At 42.8% G+C, this 17,302-nt stretch overlaps 1 protein-coding gene across 7 annotated transcripts in view; it reads right to left on the reverse strand.

Moving 5' to 3' along the window:
• The window catches only part of TTC12 (tetratricopeptide repeat domain 12), a 46,730-nt gene that overhangs the window by 22,474 nt on the left and 6,954 nt on the right, over positions 1-17,302 (reverse strand). For 6 of the 7 annotated variants that reach the window (XM_027563708.1, XM_027563707.1, XM_027563705.1 and 3 more), the window contains 5 exons: positions 17,079-17,100; positions 16,354-16,431; positions 15,203-15,324; positions 10,876-10,935; positions 5,452-5,523 (listed from right to left, as the gene is read on the reverse strand). In XM_027563708.1, the coding sequence (XP_027419509.1) occupies positions 5,452-5,523; positions 10,876-10,935; positions 15,203-15,324; positions 16,354-16,431; positions 17,079-17,100 (354 nt within the window). The remainder of the gene's footprint in view (positions 1-5,451; positions 5,524-10,875; positions 10,936-15,202; positions 15,325-16,353; positions 16,432-17,078; positions 17,101-17,302) is intronic. The other variant, XM_027563711.1, reaches the window with a different exon arrangement.

Below are 17,302 nucleotides of genomic sequence, written 5' to 3' on the forward strand. Positions count from 1 at the left end.
GCTTTAAAATACAACTCAAATCATTTCGCTTCTTTACTCAAAACCTTCTGATGGTTCCCAGGGCACTCAAAATAAAAGTTCAGGTCCTTCGAAAAACCTGCAGGGCCCTAGGGCATCAGTCCCTCACACACTCCCACGGGCTCACCCTCTCACCCTCCTTGCTCGCTCCATTCTAACCATCCGTCTATCTGAACCATTCATCCACTGTATATCCACATGGCTTCCTCACTTTCTGCCCTCCTTTCCTTCAGAGAATCTTTCCCTGGCCACTCTCTATAAAACCAATCTCACCTTCACCACTTCCCAATTTAGTTTTCTCAGGGACACTTCTCACTATCTAAGGTAACACACATCTGCTTATTTGGTTTCTATCTTGTGACAGGTCACCCTCACTGCAAGAAAGTGAGTCAAGGATTTTGTCTTGTTTGCTACTGCATTCCTGCTGCCTAGAACAGTGCCTGGGACACAGAGAGTATGCATTAAATATTTGCTAAGTGAATTAATTAACTGAATAAATGAGTGAATAAATGGAATTTGGTGGACAGGAGATTAACATTTTCCTTTTTACCTATTATTTGACTTAATTATGATAAGTTTGTATTATTTTTGAATTAAAATCTAACAGAGAATAATTTTTTAAAAATGTACAACAGGGGGCAATTTCTTATTAAACATATAATATCTTGTAAATGGAAAGACATCTCATGTTCATGGATTTGAAGCCTTAATATTGTTAACAATATTCAATGCAATTCAATGCAATCTGCACTAAAATTCCATCTGTCTAAATAACATTCCATTGTGTAAATATACCACATCTTCCTTATTTGTTCATCTGTCGATGGGCATTTAGGCTGCTTACATGTCTTGGCTATTGTAAATAGTGCTACAATGAACACTGGGGTACATGCATCTTTTCGAATTATGACTTTCCCTGGATATAAGATTAGGAGTGGGATTATGGGATCCTAAGGTAGCTCTGTTTTTAGTGTTTTTAAGGAACCTCCACACTGTTGTCCAATTTACATTCCTACCAACAATGTAGGAGGGTTACTTTCTCTCCACACCCTCTCCAGCATTTATTATTTATATTACTCAGCCATAAAAAAGAATAAAATAATTCCATTCGCATCAACATGGACAAACCTAGAAATTATCATACCAAGTGAAGTAAGCCAGGAAAAGACAAATATCATGATATTCCTTACATGTGAAATCTAAAAAGGAAAAAATGACACAATGAACTTATATAGAAATAGACCTATAGACATAGGAAACTGCAAGGAGATCCAACAAGTCCATTCTGAAGGAGATCAGCCCTGGGACTTCTTTGGAAGGAATGATGCTAAAGCTGAAACTCCAGTACTTTGGCCACCTCATGCCAAGAGTTGACTCTGATGCTGGGAGGGATTGGGGGCAGGAGGAGAAGGGGACGACAGAGGATGAGATGGCTGAATGGCATCACTGACTCGATGGACATGAGTCTAAGTGAACTCTGGGAGTTGGTGATGGACAGGGAGGCCTGGCGTGCTGTGATTCATGGGGTCGCACAGAGTCGAACAAGACTGAGCGACTGAACTGAACTGAACTGAGATTGGTCATAGCTTTTCTTCCAAGGAGCAAGCATCTTTTAATTTCATGGCTGCAGTCACCATCTGCAGATTTTGGAGCCCAAGAAAATAAAGCCAGTCACTGTTGCCACTGTTTCCCCATCTATTTGCCATGAACTGATGGGACTGGATGCCACGATCTTAGTTTTTTGAATGTTGAGTTTTAAGCCAGCTTTTTCACTCTCCTCTTTCACTTTCATCAAGAGGCTCTTTAGTTCCTCTTCACTTACTGTCATAAGGGTCATGTCATCTGCGTATCTGAGGTTATTGATATTTCTCCTGGCAATCTTGATTCCAGTTTGTGCTACATTCAGCCCAGCATTTCGCATGATGTACTTTTTTATACAGCCAGACATCCTGGGATGTGAAGTCAAGTGGGCCTTAGAAAGCATCACTACGAACAAAGCTAGTGGAGGTGATGGAATTCCAGTTGAGCTATTTCAAATCCTAAAAGATGATGCTATGAAAGTGCTGCACTCAATATGCCAGCAAATTTGGAAAACTCAGCAGTGGCCACAGGACTGGAAAAGGTCAGTTTTCATTCCAATCCCAAAGAAAGGCAATGCCAAAGAATGCTCAAACTACCGCACAATTGCAGTCATCTCACACGCTAGTAAAGTCATACTCAAAATTCTCCAAGCCAGGCTTCAGCAATATGTGAACCGTGAACTTCCTGATGTTCAAGCTGGATTTAGAAAAGGCAGAGGAATCAGAGATCAAATTGCCAACATCTGCTGGATCATGGAAAAAGCAAGAAAGTTCCAGAAAAACATCTATTTCTGCTTTATTGACTATGCCAAGCCTTTGACTGTGTGGATCACAATAAACTGTGGAAAAATCTGAAAGAGATGGGAATACCAGACCACCTGACCTGCCTCTTGAGAAATCTGTATGCAGGTCAGGAAGCAACAGTTAGAACTGGACATGGAACAACAGACTGGTTCCAAATAGGAAAAGGAGTACGTCAAGGCTGTATATTGTCACCCTGCTTATTTAACTTATATGCAGAATACATCATGAGAAATGCTGGGCTGGAAGAAGCACAAGCTGGAATCAAGATTGCCAGGAGAAATATCAATAACCTCAGATATGCAGATGACACCACCCTTATGGCAGATAGTGAAGAGGAACTGAAAAGCCTATTGATGAAAGTGAAAGAGGAGAGTGAAAAGTTGGCTTAAAGCTCAACATTCAGAAAATGAAGATCATGGCATCTGGTCCCATCACTTCATGGGAAGTAGATGGGGAAACAGTGGAAACAGTGTCAGACTTTATGTTTTTGGGCTTCAAAATCACGGCAGATGATGATTGCAGCCATGAAATTAAAAGACGCTTACTCCTTGGAAGGAAAGTTATGACCAACATAGATAGCATATTCGAAAGCAGAGACATACTTTGCCAACAAAGGTCCATCTAGTCAAGGCTATGGTTTTTCCTGTGGTCATGTATGGATGTGAGAGTTGGACTGTGAAGAAAGCTAAGCGCCGAAGAATTGATGCTTTTGAACTGTGGTGTTGGAGAAGACTCTTGAGAGTCCCTTGGACTGCAAGAAGATCCAACCAGTCCATTCTAAAGGAGATCAGTCCTGGGTGTTCACTGGAAGGACTTATGCTAAAGCTGTAACTCCAGTACTTTGGCCACCTCATGCGAAGAGCTGACTCACTGGAAAAGACTCTGATGCTGGGAGGGATTAGGGGCAGGAGGAGAGGGGACGACAGAGGATGAGATGGCTGGATGGCATCACTGACTCGATGGACGTGGGTTTGGGTGAACTCTGGGAGTTGGTGATGGACAGGGAGGCCTGGCGTGCTGCAGTTCATGGGGCTGCACAGAGTTGGACACGACTGAGCGACTGAACTGAACTGAACTTTGCATATAAGTTACATAAGCAGGGTGATAATATACAGCCTTGACATACTCCTTTCCCAATTTGGAACCAGTCTGTTGTCCCATGTCCAGTTCTAACTGTTGCTTATTGACCTGCATACAGATTTCTCAGGAGGCTGGATAGTCAGTCACATGTAAAAGAATGAAGTTGGATCACTTCCTCACACTGCTGCTGCTGCTACCGCTGCTAAGTCGCTTCAGTCGTGTCTGACTCTGTGCCACCCCATAGATGGAAGCCCACCAGGCTCCCCTGTCCCTGGGATTCTCCAGGCAAGAACACTGGAGTGGGTTGCCATTTCCTTCTCCAATTCATGAAAGTGAAAAGTGAAAGGGAAGTCGCTCAGTCGTGTCCGACTCTTAACGACCCCACGGACTGCAGCCTACCAGGCTCCTCCAGCCTTGGGATTTTCCAGGCAAGAGTAGTATATACAAAAATTAACTTGAAGTGGATCAGAGATCTAAATACAAGTGCTAAAGCCATAAAACTCTTAGATCTTGGATTAGGCAATGGTTTCTTAGATTTGATATCAAAATCCTAAGCGATCAAACGAAAAAATTAGGTTATGTAGACTTGCATAAAAATTAAAAAACTTTTGTGCTATGAAGTGTAAAGATAACACAGAGAATGAAAAAAATATTTTTAAATCATTTATCTGATAAGTGACTTGCATCCAGAATTTATATGAATATTATATTATGATAATATTTATATCACTTTATATTGAATAGTTATAGAAATATAAATTTATACCAGATTGATTACATTTATACTCAGTATAAAAAGACAACCTATTGATAAAATAGACAAAGGATCTGAAGAACCATTTCTCCAAAAATGGCCAATAAGCACATGAAAAGATGCTCGACATTATTAGCCAACAGAGAAATGCAAACCAAAATTGTGAAATACCACTATAAGGTGGTATACTCATCAGGATGGGTGTAATAAAAAAGACAGATAAATAGCAAGTATTGTCTGGGACGTGGAGAAATCAGAAACATATACTGCTGGCAGGAATGCCAAATGATGCAGCCACTCTGGAAATCACATGGGCAATTCTTCCAAAGGTTTAACACAGAGTTATCATGTGACTCTTCAGTTTCACTTCTGGGTGTAGAGCCAAATAGACTGTAAACATGTGTCTATACAAAAACTTGTACATGGATGTTCATAATACCCAAAGGTGGAAATAAGTCACATGTTCAACTGACGAATGGATAAATAAAATGTGGTATATCCATACAACGGAATATTGTTCGGCAATAAAAGAAATGAAGCACTATATATATTAATGTATTACAGCATGGATGAAACTTGCAAACATTATGCTAAGGGAAAGAAGCCAGTCATGAGAGACCACAAATTGTATAGTTCTATTTACATGAATAGTGCAGAACAGGCAAATGGATAAAGACAGCAGTAGATTATTAGTTGCCCAGGGGTGAACTGGGGGTGGGGGTGGAGGGAAGGGAACTGACTGCTAGTGGGTGACAAAAATGTTCTAAAGTTGATTGTGCAATTCTGACAAAACACTAAAAACCACTGAGTTGTTTATCTTCCATAGAAGAATTGTTTGACACCTGAATTATATGTCAATAAAGCTATTACAAAATATATCTTAGTGTGTACATATATCTGCATGGCTGCTTTCTGGTGATGAGATCACAAGTGAATTTTGGTTTTTCATCTTTTTGCTCTGTCTTTTCTCTCCAGAGATGCTCTTCCTGGAGCTGAAAGAACAGTGGGAGAAGACACTGCAGAAGAGGTTCCTACAGCAGGCGGGGCTGCACCAGATGACACTCAGTATCCTTCTCAACTCCAAGATCTACTGTGGAAAATACTAAAACGTGGATTAACACCTCATCAACTTGGAGGAATGTGGTTCTCCTCTGAGACACTCTGAAGCACAGCTCCGAGATCAAACACACCTCTTAGGCTTCCTCTTGCACTTACCACACTGTAGTTCTTTAGGGCGAGGTGGGCTTTTCCCATGTGGAAATACGCTTTTGTGCATTTTTCATCACACTGCATAAAAGAGAATCACTGATCAGATGTTTTGGAAGATTTGAAATTATTAGCACCAACTGCCCAGCTAATAGGGTTAGGGCAGCGCTTTGATTCTCAGGACAGCCACCAGAGTTGACAATTAAGACTTTTTCTGTGCATCTGTGACCAAAATAATTGATGCTTGCAAGGAGTCTGGATGCACAAGTAAGCCCTCTATCAAATTAATTCATGATACTAGCCAGTTTTCATTTCCATTTAATGAAACTCAACCAGGAAACAAACCAGAAAGCCTTAGTTTAGAAGAGCTCTTGACCCTGGTTGAACATTAGAATCACCTGGGGGTGCTTGTAAAAAAAAAATCCTGAGAGCCCAGCTGAAACCCACAGCAATTAAATTATACTCATGGGTAGGACCGAGGCATCGATAATTTTTTAAACTCTCCAGGTGATATAAATGTACAACCAAGTTTGAGAATCACTGGTTTATGAGAAGGTAGGAAAATTTACTCTGGGTAAACAGCTGTTACTATTACATCTTAGGAAGCCTGGCAAGTTCCTCCCTTGAAATAAAACACAACATATATACTAGAAACTTGCGTTTGTATCACTTATGATCTGAAAGCGAGCCCCCTTCAAAACGTGTGAACTTTACAGCTGAAACAATACTGCTTGCCAAGGGGCCCTGCACTGGTCTGCTCTGAATTACTATAACTACAGAGGGAATGATATAGCAGAGACATAAACTTAAAGCATCCAGTTAATTCACTGAACCCCTTTTATGTGCCAGGCCTTGTGTCGAGTCAGATGCTGTCAGGCATGTATATGTACAGAGGGAGTCCAAGCTCAGGAGTCTAGAAAGTCCTGGGTGAAGCCCTGTCTGCCCCTCACAAGAAGCGGCATACTGGCCAGGCCCCCCGGCTTTTCTGAGGTTCACTGTCCTCATCTGCAAAGTGGAGATCATAATAGTGTTTCTTCTTGAGAGAGTCAGTTCCTAGGCAGGTTGATAAGGAGTCTAGGGGTCCCCAAGGAGAGAGGGGTCTGGAATTCTCAAGGAGGAAGAAAGGACAAACTTTTTTTTCTTTCTCCACATTCCTTAGGATTATATAACAATAATGTATCTGCCTAAGGACAGTCTTTGGATTAAACCTTCTGTTATCTTAAAATGTAAATTATGGGAGTAGGTCTGATGAGGTCTTTACAGCCTCCAGACATTCTTTGGAGTATATAACTTCATTGTTAACACTAGCAAGCGGGTACTCTTTCTGCCCCCTTCTGATGCCTATGTCAGAAGCTTTCTCTATCTCCTTTATACTTTAATAAAACTTTATTACACAAAAGCTCTGAGCGATCAAGCCTCGTCTCTGGCCCCGTATTGAATTCTTCTCCTCTGGGGGCCAAGAATCCCGGTGTATTCGCGTGATTCAACAACAACCTTTCATTCTGGGCTGTTGTGAGGAGAGAATGTGTGTAAAACAGTGCAATACCAGGTAAGAGAGTGTTAGCTGCTGTTGCTGCATTTACAAGAAAAGCAATGATTTCAGGGCAAAAAGGAAAATTTAAGAAAAGCTAAAGAATAATAGAAGGGGTAACAATAATCATTACATTGGAAGAGCCCTTTATAGATGCATTTTCATGAATATAATTTCCTGATTCCTTGCTAAGTGAATGACGGTAATAATATTAATGCATTATTTTCAGTCCTGACCATATGGTTCATATGAATGATCTTATGTAAGCCTTATAGCAACTCTATGAAGTATATACAGTTATTACTCCCATTTCACAGATGAGGAAACCAGGGGTCAGAGAGGTTTAAGGTCACACAGACCCTAACTGGAAGAACTGGGATTAAGATCTAGCCACTGGACCCCAGGACCCAAAGGCTTAGGTATCACACCGAATCTCCTCCAGAGAAGTGCTACAGCAATTCTGGAGGAAATCCACTCTGAGGAGATATACACTAAGTCCCCTACATACGAACCTTCAAGTTGCAAACTTTCAAAGATGCAAATGTGCATCTGGTTCCAGCAAGGAACCAGATTCCGTGCCACCCATGTCAGGCGTGAGTGAAATTGCAGCTCGCCCTCCGTCTCCTGTTTCTGATGATCCTTCATCTCTACCATCTTCCACCTCTCCCTCCTCCAGTCAGTAATGCCTCTTGCCTGTTCACTCCTTGCCAGCCCCGTATGCTAGCTGTTGTACCTTACTACTGTACTTTTCAAGGTATGTACTCTAAGATCAAAAATGTTTTATTTTCTGTTCGTTTGCTTTTTACGCATTATTTGTGTGAAACCTATTATAGTACAGTACTATATAGCCAATTGTGTTAGTTGGGTACCGTGGCTAACGTTATTGGACTTACGAACATATTGGATTTATGAACGCACTCCTGGAACGGAACTTGTTCCTATGTAGGGGACTTACTGTAGTCTAACAAAGACATACTGCATTTCAGAGGATGCCAAGACAATCACATGGAAACCTTTGGGGGTGGGGGCAGCCAAAATGCGAGGATGGGGGCAGCTGAAATGCAGGCACTGGCAGGGATGAGCGTTGAACCTGCGAGAGAAGACAAGAGCTTTGAAGGAGAAACTGCAGGAAGAAGAAACGCAGGGAGCTCTGGAGTGAACCCTTGCAGAACTCACACAGGATGGAACTAAGAAAGCAGGAAGAGGACCGTCTGAAGGGAAAGGAAGCTCACAGAAGCCGCCTGCTCACGGCGCCTTCACTGGCAGGCATCAGGGTTCCAACAGGGGAAAGGGAGCCCCACTGTGCCCTCCTGACGGGGTGTATTGTGGCCACGCCCCCGCAGACACTGCCACCAGGGGCCCGCTCGCGCACTTTCTCACTAATAAGCCCTTTCTCCTTTTGATGAGGTATCAACTCTCACCAGGACTCTCTCAGGCAAACCCCAGATCCCCTTAAAAGGAATTCTGCCTTCAGAGGAAGATGTCTTTTATTGTAAAGGAAGAGTTCTGCCAAGAAAGAAATGATTCTGATTCTAATTGAAACCCGCTTCACTGCCTTATCTTCCCTGACAAGGAACATGGGCCTTGAAATATCATCACATGGGCTTGTCGCTGCCAATTCACAGGTGTCAAAAATACTAAATTGGCATGAAAGTACTAATACTATTAATAATGGAGTGCCACTGACATTCACTACTGGTATTTTAAAATGTGAAACTTTTTCTTTTGATTCACAGCTTCCATGTAGAGCCAAACCATTGTTAGTTTTTAGATCTCCTTATACATTTTTTTCCCCCAGCCCTCCAAGTGCTCACCCAATCCTCTGCAACAGGGAGCCTCGCTGGGCTCTTATCAAGGTTGGCTGCTGGGTTTCAGCTGTGCTGGGCCAGCTCTGCTTCGTGCTCACGGTTCATCACACCGGGCTTCAATTAACATTTGGGAACAGGCCAGCGTGTCGTGCTGAATCACCATGAGGCTGTGATTAACTCTTTGGGCCTTTTCAGATCAGAAAAGATACTCATGAGAAGCCCCACGAGATCTTGTTTCTGCCACGTGAGAGCCACGCCCAGGGATGACGGGGTTTCCAGTTTCCGTGGAAAGGTGTTTACAGTCAAGGGCTCAGGGCACCAGCCTACGGCGAGGCCAACGTGGGCTATGTGATCCCGTGCAGTTTACTTAATTAATCTCTGAGGTTCAACTTCCTTGTTAGAAAGATAAGGATAACTGTGGTGTTGACCAGAACAGAAGGCTATGAGGCTCCAATGAGATAGCTCACAGTCAGTGAGCAGAAATGCAGCTTTTTCTCTTATTGCTAAAACACCAGAGGAAAATGCCCTTGCCTTTCTCTTCTCTTACAGATGATAGCAGAAAAAAAAATCATGATCACATAAACCAACATAACAGGCTAGTAGATCTCCGCTGGAGCCATGGAGAACCTGAAGGCACCAGCTTTGGGCAGTTCTCATCACTTAAAGACTGTCACGATGCCGTGGGACAAAGTGTTTCCTGCACCATATCTTTTAGGGGGTAAAGAAACCAAGCACTCCAGATGTCTGTTTTGGAGAGACTCTCCTGTTTTAGAAACTGTTATTAGTAAAGATGAGTTTCAAATTCCTTGCTTACCTTCTCAATAGAAAGTAAGGAAGTAGGTGGGGCCAACATGCTGCTGTGGCGAGGAGCTCTGGGATGGGTTAGGCTGGACCGGGGAAACCAAGCCCAGGATAAACCTGATATATTTTCCTGGCACTTCAACTTTACTTGATTATAAGTTATTGAAAATAATATGGTTATATTAAAACAGATGGATACATTTAATGGTGTGCAGTGCAAAATGTGCAAGGATTTCCAAGATATAGTGAAGTCGCTCAGTTTTGTCCGACTCTTTGCAACCCTATGGACTGTAGCCTGCTAGGCTCCTTAGTCCATGGGAGTCTCCAGACAAGAATACTGGAGGGGGTTGCCATTTCCTTCTCCAGGGGATCTTCCCAACACAGGGATCGAACCCCAGTCTCCCACACTGCAGACAGACTTTTTACCATCTGAGCCACCAGGGGCTCCTAGAAATAATTTGCATCTGAGAAGAAATTTCATGCTCTCTGCTTTTAGACCCTCCAGGGGCTCATGTTCCTTCTGTTAGCACGTTGGCAAGGAAGGTTGAGAGGCATTGGTTTTGATTATTTAGTTAAAGGCCCTTGTGACAGAGTAACTTGGGGGAATGTGGATTAAGGGTTATTTAAATATTTAGTCATCTGAAATAATGTTCCAAAGAAGTGATCATGACATTTCTCTTTTAAAAACCCTTCTAAGATTTCCACCAACAGTCCTTCCTTCTCTCTACCTTTGACTATCTATTTTGGCAGAAATACCACGCACAGTATTATGCTATCTGCCTGAGGCCTGACTAGCATCCAGGCGGAACAACAGAAAATCTTGCTTCTGATTATTTCTCTACAAAGAGGCGTGCTAGGACACATTTCTGAATGAGCAGAGCTGGAGGGGAAAAGGATGAGCTGATGAGGAAGGATGGCCACATGGCAGAAACAAGCCCCCCAGGTTGGCTCTAGAAAGCGCAAGACGCATCTCCACCATCACAAGGAGCAAAGCGTCTGCTAACACTACAGTAAAGGGTGAGCCGTTGTGACAACACCCTGAAAAGCCAATGTTAACAACAGTTCCTCTAGAGTACTTCCTCTGGGTGAGGCACCACAGGTGTTATCATAACCCTCACAACAATTCTATTCTCTCCCATTTTACAGATGAGGAAACCGAGGCTTTGACTGCAGCGTCCACACCACTTCCCATTATGATACAACCACACCTCCCCTCTATTCACTTCAGGACTGAGACACCCGGCCTTGAGCAATCCCCCCTCCATCATGTGGAAGAGGAAACAACCTTCTTACCTTCAGAGCCCAGTCACAATCCACCAGCGCCTTCCGGTAGTCCCCAAGTTTGATATAAGCCTGTAGAGACACAAATAGCTGCTATTCACACACAGTTCTGCAGCGAGCAGTCTTCAGTCAATGCAGAAAGCGCAGTCGGGCAGGAGAGAGCGGTGCGAAGTATTAGTAACTGGTCCCTGCCTGCACCAATCAGGGTGCCGGCAGGAAACAGATGGCACTCATACTGGGGAGTTTAATAAAGGGACTATTTACAGGGTGAGTGCAGGGCAGATGGAGACTAGCAGTGCCAGCCAGCACCACTGCTGGACCTGAGGGGCAGGAGGAGGAGTAATGGCCAAAACGGAAGAGGGCTGCTTTGTGAAGAGCGCTGCTTAAGAGGAGCTGAGGCCTTTAGTAGAGCGGAAGCTGGAGGAGAAAGCCCCAGTTCACTTTCCTCCTTCCTTCTGATCTCACTGGCCAAATGGAAGTTAGAAAGCTGGGGAGGCAAGAGGCCAGTCCACAGAGGTCAGTCCGTCCCCCAGGGCACAGAAGGATCTGGGCGGTGGCGGCAAACAGAAAATACCCAGCACACTAAACACCCCTCGAAAGGAAAAGCCAGCTCCTGGAGCCGACCCTGCTGTGAATGTCCCAGAAGGAAACCAAACAAGAAAGGGGATCAAAAAGACAGATAATGACAAGTGTTGATGAGGATGTAGGAAATCAGAGCACTCATCCACTGCTGGTGGGAACTGCAATGATTCTGGAAGACAGTCTAACATTTCCTCAAAAGGTAAAACACAGAGGTGCCATATGATACAGCAATTTCACTCCTGGGTATATAGCCAGGGGCCTATACGTATATGTTCATGCAAAAAGTTGCATGCCAATGTTCAGAGCAGCATTACTTATAATAGCCAGAAAGCAGAGATAACTCAAATGTCCACCAACTTATGAATGGGTAAATAAAATGTACTAGATTCACACAACAAAATATTTGGCAATAAATAGGAAGGGAGTACGGATGCATACTACAACACGGATGCACCCTGAAAACACTGTTGAACGGAAGAAGCCAGACGCATAAGGATAAATACTGGATGATGTCATTTACATGAAAAGCCCAGAACAGTCAGGTGCATAGAGGTGTACAGAGACAGAAAGTAGATTAGTGGTGACCCAGAGCTGGTGTGGGGGAGGACAAAAGGATTGAGGAGCTTAAAGGGTATGGGATTCTTTGGGGGACGATGAAAATGTTTTCTAAAATTGGTTGTGGTGAGGGTTGCACAATCCTGTGAATAGAAACCACTGAACTGTACATTTTCAATAGGGGAATTATTGGTTATAGCAACTGTACCTCAATAAAGCTGTTACCAAAATATGATCAAGAAAAAGTTTTGCTTCTTTCCTCCTGAGTGCAGCAAGGAGGAGGAGTTTATACAGGAAATGAGCTCATACAGGAAATGAGCTCATGTAGGAAATGAGCTGACATATAAGAGTCAGACTATCCCCAGGAGCCCTTGGTTTCAAATGCCTTGCAGCTCTCTTCTGGGATCCCCTACAATTGAGGAAAATCTTGAAAATCAGGCATTAACTCAGAATTCTGTGATTCACTCAAACTGAACTAACTTAAGAATTTAGATCATTTACAGTTTCCAAGAACTGTGGCACATAAGCAAATGAAAGTCTGCACCAAGGCTGTTAAACCCTCTGTATTAATTACTGGATATGAAAGATGCTTAATAAATTCTTGTCAAGTTGCACAAAGTAGACTTTAAGTGCTCTTCTTTCGGAAAGTTCCCTAAGAAGCAGCAGTGATCATCCTATTGGAAGAAAGGAAAACCAGGCCCCAGGGTCCCATTAGTCACCAACAACAGGTTTGCCCATGACCAAAACCGTACCAGGGCACTGTGACATTCTGAACAATAAATCGGGTGCGATATCTACATGGACAAACCAATTATGAGTTAGTGTTATAATTCACGAGAAATCTAAGCAGTCAACCAAACTGAGGGGGGAGCAGGCAACAGCAGGTTAATGGAATTTCTGCTGGGCAGCTCTTTGTACCAACAGAAAGGAAGCTGCTAGGCAGTGCTTTCATTAATAGGGATTTGGTACTAATTGAAGATGATGACTCTTTGAGCTCTCTGTTCTATATAAAGCACCATCCTTTCCTCTGGGTTTGGGGTTTCATTTGGAAGTCAGAGGATGTGGGGAAGAAACTAGCGTCCTTCTAGACAACTTCAGTCATGACTTTACGGCATTGTTATTCAGGATGCAGACTCTGTATGGGCTTCAACAATTTCTCTACACAGCCTTTCGCTTTTCCTTCCTTTTCTCTTTTAAAGCTTGGACTCAACACCCTCTAAATTTCCTGTTTGCTTTTGTTTTTCCACATTTTGAAAAGAACGACTTTTCCAAATGGCAATTAAACTCCTGATTTATCTAAATTACACCAGCAATCTATTGATCATAACATTAGCTCCGGGAGAAAAACAAAGCGATGGAAGGGTAGGTTTTCTCCCTAGCAAGCAGCGACACTCAATTCACGGGGTCCTTATTAAGTGTTTTCTAACTCCGCATGCATACAGGGAGGCATTTTAAAAATAGTCAATGGTTCAAATGGTTCCTAACACCAGGCAGCACATTTTGTATTTATTTGTCTCTGAATAAGCTTTCTCTTTGGGAAAAGAGGAAGGAATTGCCTCCCTAAGCCTTTCATTGCATTTACCTATTTTTATCCACAGTCATTCTTAATGTGGTTCTCCAGAACTAATCAAAGTACTGCTTAAACTTGAGTACAGTAAAAATGTAACTAATTTAGAGTAATCAGGGTATAGACCATGTGAGTTAGATGTAAGTCTGCATTATATAACTTTCTAAAGGAATTCAATTTTACAGCTTTCAAGTAACTTCAGAGTAACAAGACTGAATAAGCATCCGTAGGTAAATGGTTTGGAGACCAAATTTGTGATAAATAAAAAAGAACTATAATTATCATATTAATTGTTTGTATTTATAGCTGTTTCTTTTGATGTGTCAACAGAAACCTCACTCCCTCAAGTGGACTTTCTGTGCCTCCAGCAAGTGTTATATAACTTAATAAGGATTTATTGAACATCGGTTATAAGCACAGCATTAGGGGGGAAAGTATATGGCAGTTTTTACCCTCAAAAAGTGTATAATCTCGTGAGGGTGATAAAATGGACATGGCAAAAATCAACCTCTGGCCATTTTATTTACCGATTCTCTTCCTTACATTTTTTCCTCCACAAATGGGGGTAGATAAATGACACCTCAACTCGAGACTGATTTATCCAAACTGGTGAACTAACGAGTTTACGTTGTGCTTGGATTTTATTTATCATTAAATCATTGCCACGGTCCAGCCTTTTTGGACGGCTGACGTCCTGTTTCTTGCACTCTTCCTCAACGTACCACAGCAGGGTATTCTTAATCCTGAGTTACAAAATTGGAGCTGACGAGGATCCTCTCCTTGTCAATGACATGGCGTCAAGTTCATCTCACCCAGGCCCTGCTGACATACTCTGATCATCAGATAATCACGTCCACGAATCTGCCAATTTTTCAGGCCTGAGCAGGAGACAGCTCTCCCATACACAAACGCAAGCACTTTTCAAAGATAAGGTCACAGGTGGCATTTCTGTTTCAACTGAAAACTATTCATCTCGTCCCTTCATTAAGGAGTAGATGATAAACATCAAGGTAATGATTTTTATCTGGTGTTCCAGAAATCTGAGCTCATCTGTGATATTAAATGGAAGTATCGGGGGTTTTACAAACTCAAAATTTCTGAGAAATTGGCTCAGGACCATTAGCTCTAGTATACCCAATCACAGAATCTTAATCAAGGAGGGATTCATACAATGAGTAAGAAATTAACAAGAGAGTAACCCTTAGCAGCCTTAAACTGGCATCAAAAAAGAGGATGAACTAAGTCAGTGCTGGCAGAATTCCGAGGTCTCACAGGCTATCTCATTCCACTGGCTTTCTCAGCTATACACGGGGTGAAGTGCCTGGGGACCGTCAGTGAGGAGATGGGTGACTTTTACTATGGAGACAGCTGATTATGTGTAGCTATTCCCAAGTTCTCCTTTAATGAGTCCAAGTTGGTAGCTTGAAACTGGAGCATAGTGAAGAGTATTTACACCATGGAAATTGGCAAATGCTCCATGCAGATCAGCCTCCACCCCCAGCCCAACCAGAGCGGCTGCTACGCATTTACCAGCACACGGCGGGTACCACCTAGTCTCACCCTTCTCTGCTTTCACAAGCTTAACAGCTGCTGCTCCCTGGAGAAATCCCGTGGACACAACCTTGCCTCACTGACCTGAGCTCGGTTGGTGTACAGCACCTTCATGTCCTTCAGCTTCTCCAAACCCTCACTGTAGCACAGGATGGCCGTTTCGTAATCACCTCTGACAAATGCTGCATTCCCCTTTTCCTTTAGGGCTGTGAGAATAGAAGTCATACAGGTGAGCTCTCCCCACACACTGGAAAATTCTTTCAAGCTTCACTGCCCTGATTTTCCAACTCTACTTTGAAGGTTAGAACGTCCATCCATCCAAAGGGGGCCTGTTACTTCCTTCTCTCTGCAGACCATTCTGGGTCGATTTCTTTTATATAAATCCTCCCCAAGTCTTCTAAGCAGCTTCTCAGAAAAAGTAAATGTTTCTGTCTCAAGGCTCGGAATATTCCAAGCTTGCCACAAAGAGCAAATCCACACATTCAGTGTCTAATAAAGAGATTCAAACGACTAATTTTCTAGCAAATATGGAATCATTCGGATCTGCAGGGCACATAGCACTGGGTGGTATAAAGTAAATGCTGAAAGTATTCTTCTGTCATATGTATCCCCCCCATTCCACGACCACACACACACAACCCCAGCTCTTTCTTTTCCTTTATTTCCTCTCTCCTTTCTCCCAGCTTGGGGCTTCCCTCATAGCTTAGTTGGTAAAGAATCCGCCTGCAATGCAGGAGTCCTGGGTTCGATCCCTGGGTTGGGGAGATCCCCTGGAGAAGGGAAAGGCCACCCACTTCAGTATTCTGGCTCGGAGAATTCCATGGGCTATATAGTCCATGGGGTTGCAAAGAGTCGGACACGACTGAGCAACTTTCACTTTCACCCAGCTTTGTTCATTTTTCTTTTTCACATCTTCATCTGTGCCTCAGGCTAGAGAGTGGTACCTCACTCCCACCCCTCCCTACTTTCCAGCATCCTTTAGTGCTGCTACATTCAGCGATATGCCTTAGAAACAGGTCTGACTGTGGAGGCTATCTCAGGGCTGTGTCTGCCTCTCCGCCTGTTGCAGCAGAAACAGGAAAACAGGTTTCTGCCTGGCCAGGTCCCACTGCCTCAGGCGCATTCTGAACCCACCCACTGGGAATCTTGATGTCCTCAAACAGCAGCATAAACTCCCCTGCTTTTTCCAGCACAAATCATCCCTGCCATTAAAAAGTGAAAAGACTGACAATTACCATCTGCTAAGACTTTGTTTTCCCTTCTTCTTTTGGCACGTTCTTTTGCATCTTTCTCCAGAGATGCCAAGAAGGCTTCTGACAACAGAGTGATTTCAAATATTAAAAAAGAAAAATCCAAATACTATAATCAGTTCTTTAGCTCAAATTCAGAAGAAAGCCACTTTAGAGTTTTAGAGCCACACGTTTCATGCATACACATGTAGGCACACGCACACATGTGGGTGCATGCATGCGCGCACGCACACACACACACACACACACAGATTTCGGAGACAACTGAAATGACATTTTGTTAATTTGACATTAAATGGGAATCCGTGTGATGTATTATTATACATGATGACTATGTCGGTGCTTCAAATTTGAATTATGCCTTTTAAAAGAGTTTTTCTTTGAAGACGGACTTTTTTGGTTCCACTTAGCATAATGAGCTGCTGAGCTGAGCAACTGAGAAGCTCTCTGGATCCTTCTGAGTAGCTAAGAGTAAATTGGATGAAACAGAATAACTGAATTCAGTGTACAAAAGATTGGCCAGAACACAGGAAAAATCCTCTGAGCACCATCCTCTCTGACCACTAGTAACAGAATTGGGTGATCAGTAGGTTTTTGTTTATGGTTGTTTGTAAGCCCAGAGGCTATAATTTAAGGGTCTAGAAGCCACAATCAATAAACACTGACTTTAAATGAATAATATACATTGGGAAGAGAGATGCTGTCCTTACCTGTATTTATTTCATCTGTATCCTGCAGGGCACAGGTTATCATAAAGACAAAGAAACAAATTTCAAAAACTACTCTCTTATTTACACATATACAAACCAAGAAGGCAGATAAATTTCAAGGGGGGAGTAGAGTCCTTTCCTTTAACCATAATTCTAGAAGGCTGCAAATTCAGGGGGCTTGCTTTAAATCAAGAGATCTGATTATGGCATAGTTGTTATGGGGC

The sequence above is a fragment of the Bos indicus x Bos taurus genome, chromosome 15, assembly GCF_003369695.1.
Source record: "Bos indicus x Bos taurus breed Angus x Brahman F1 hybrid chromosome 15, Bos_hybrid_MaternalHap_v2.0, whole genome shotgun sequence".
Classification (NCBI taxonomy): domain Eukaryota; kingdom Metazoa; phylum Chordata; class Mammalia; order Artiodactyla; family Bovidae; genus Bos; species Bos indicus x Bos taurus.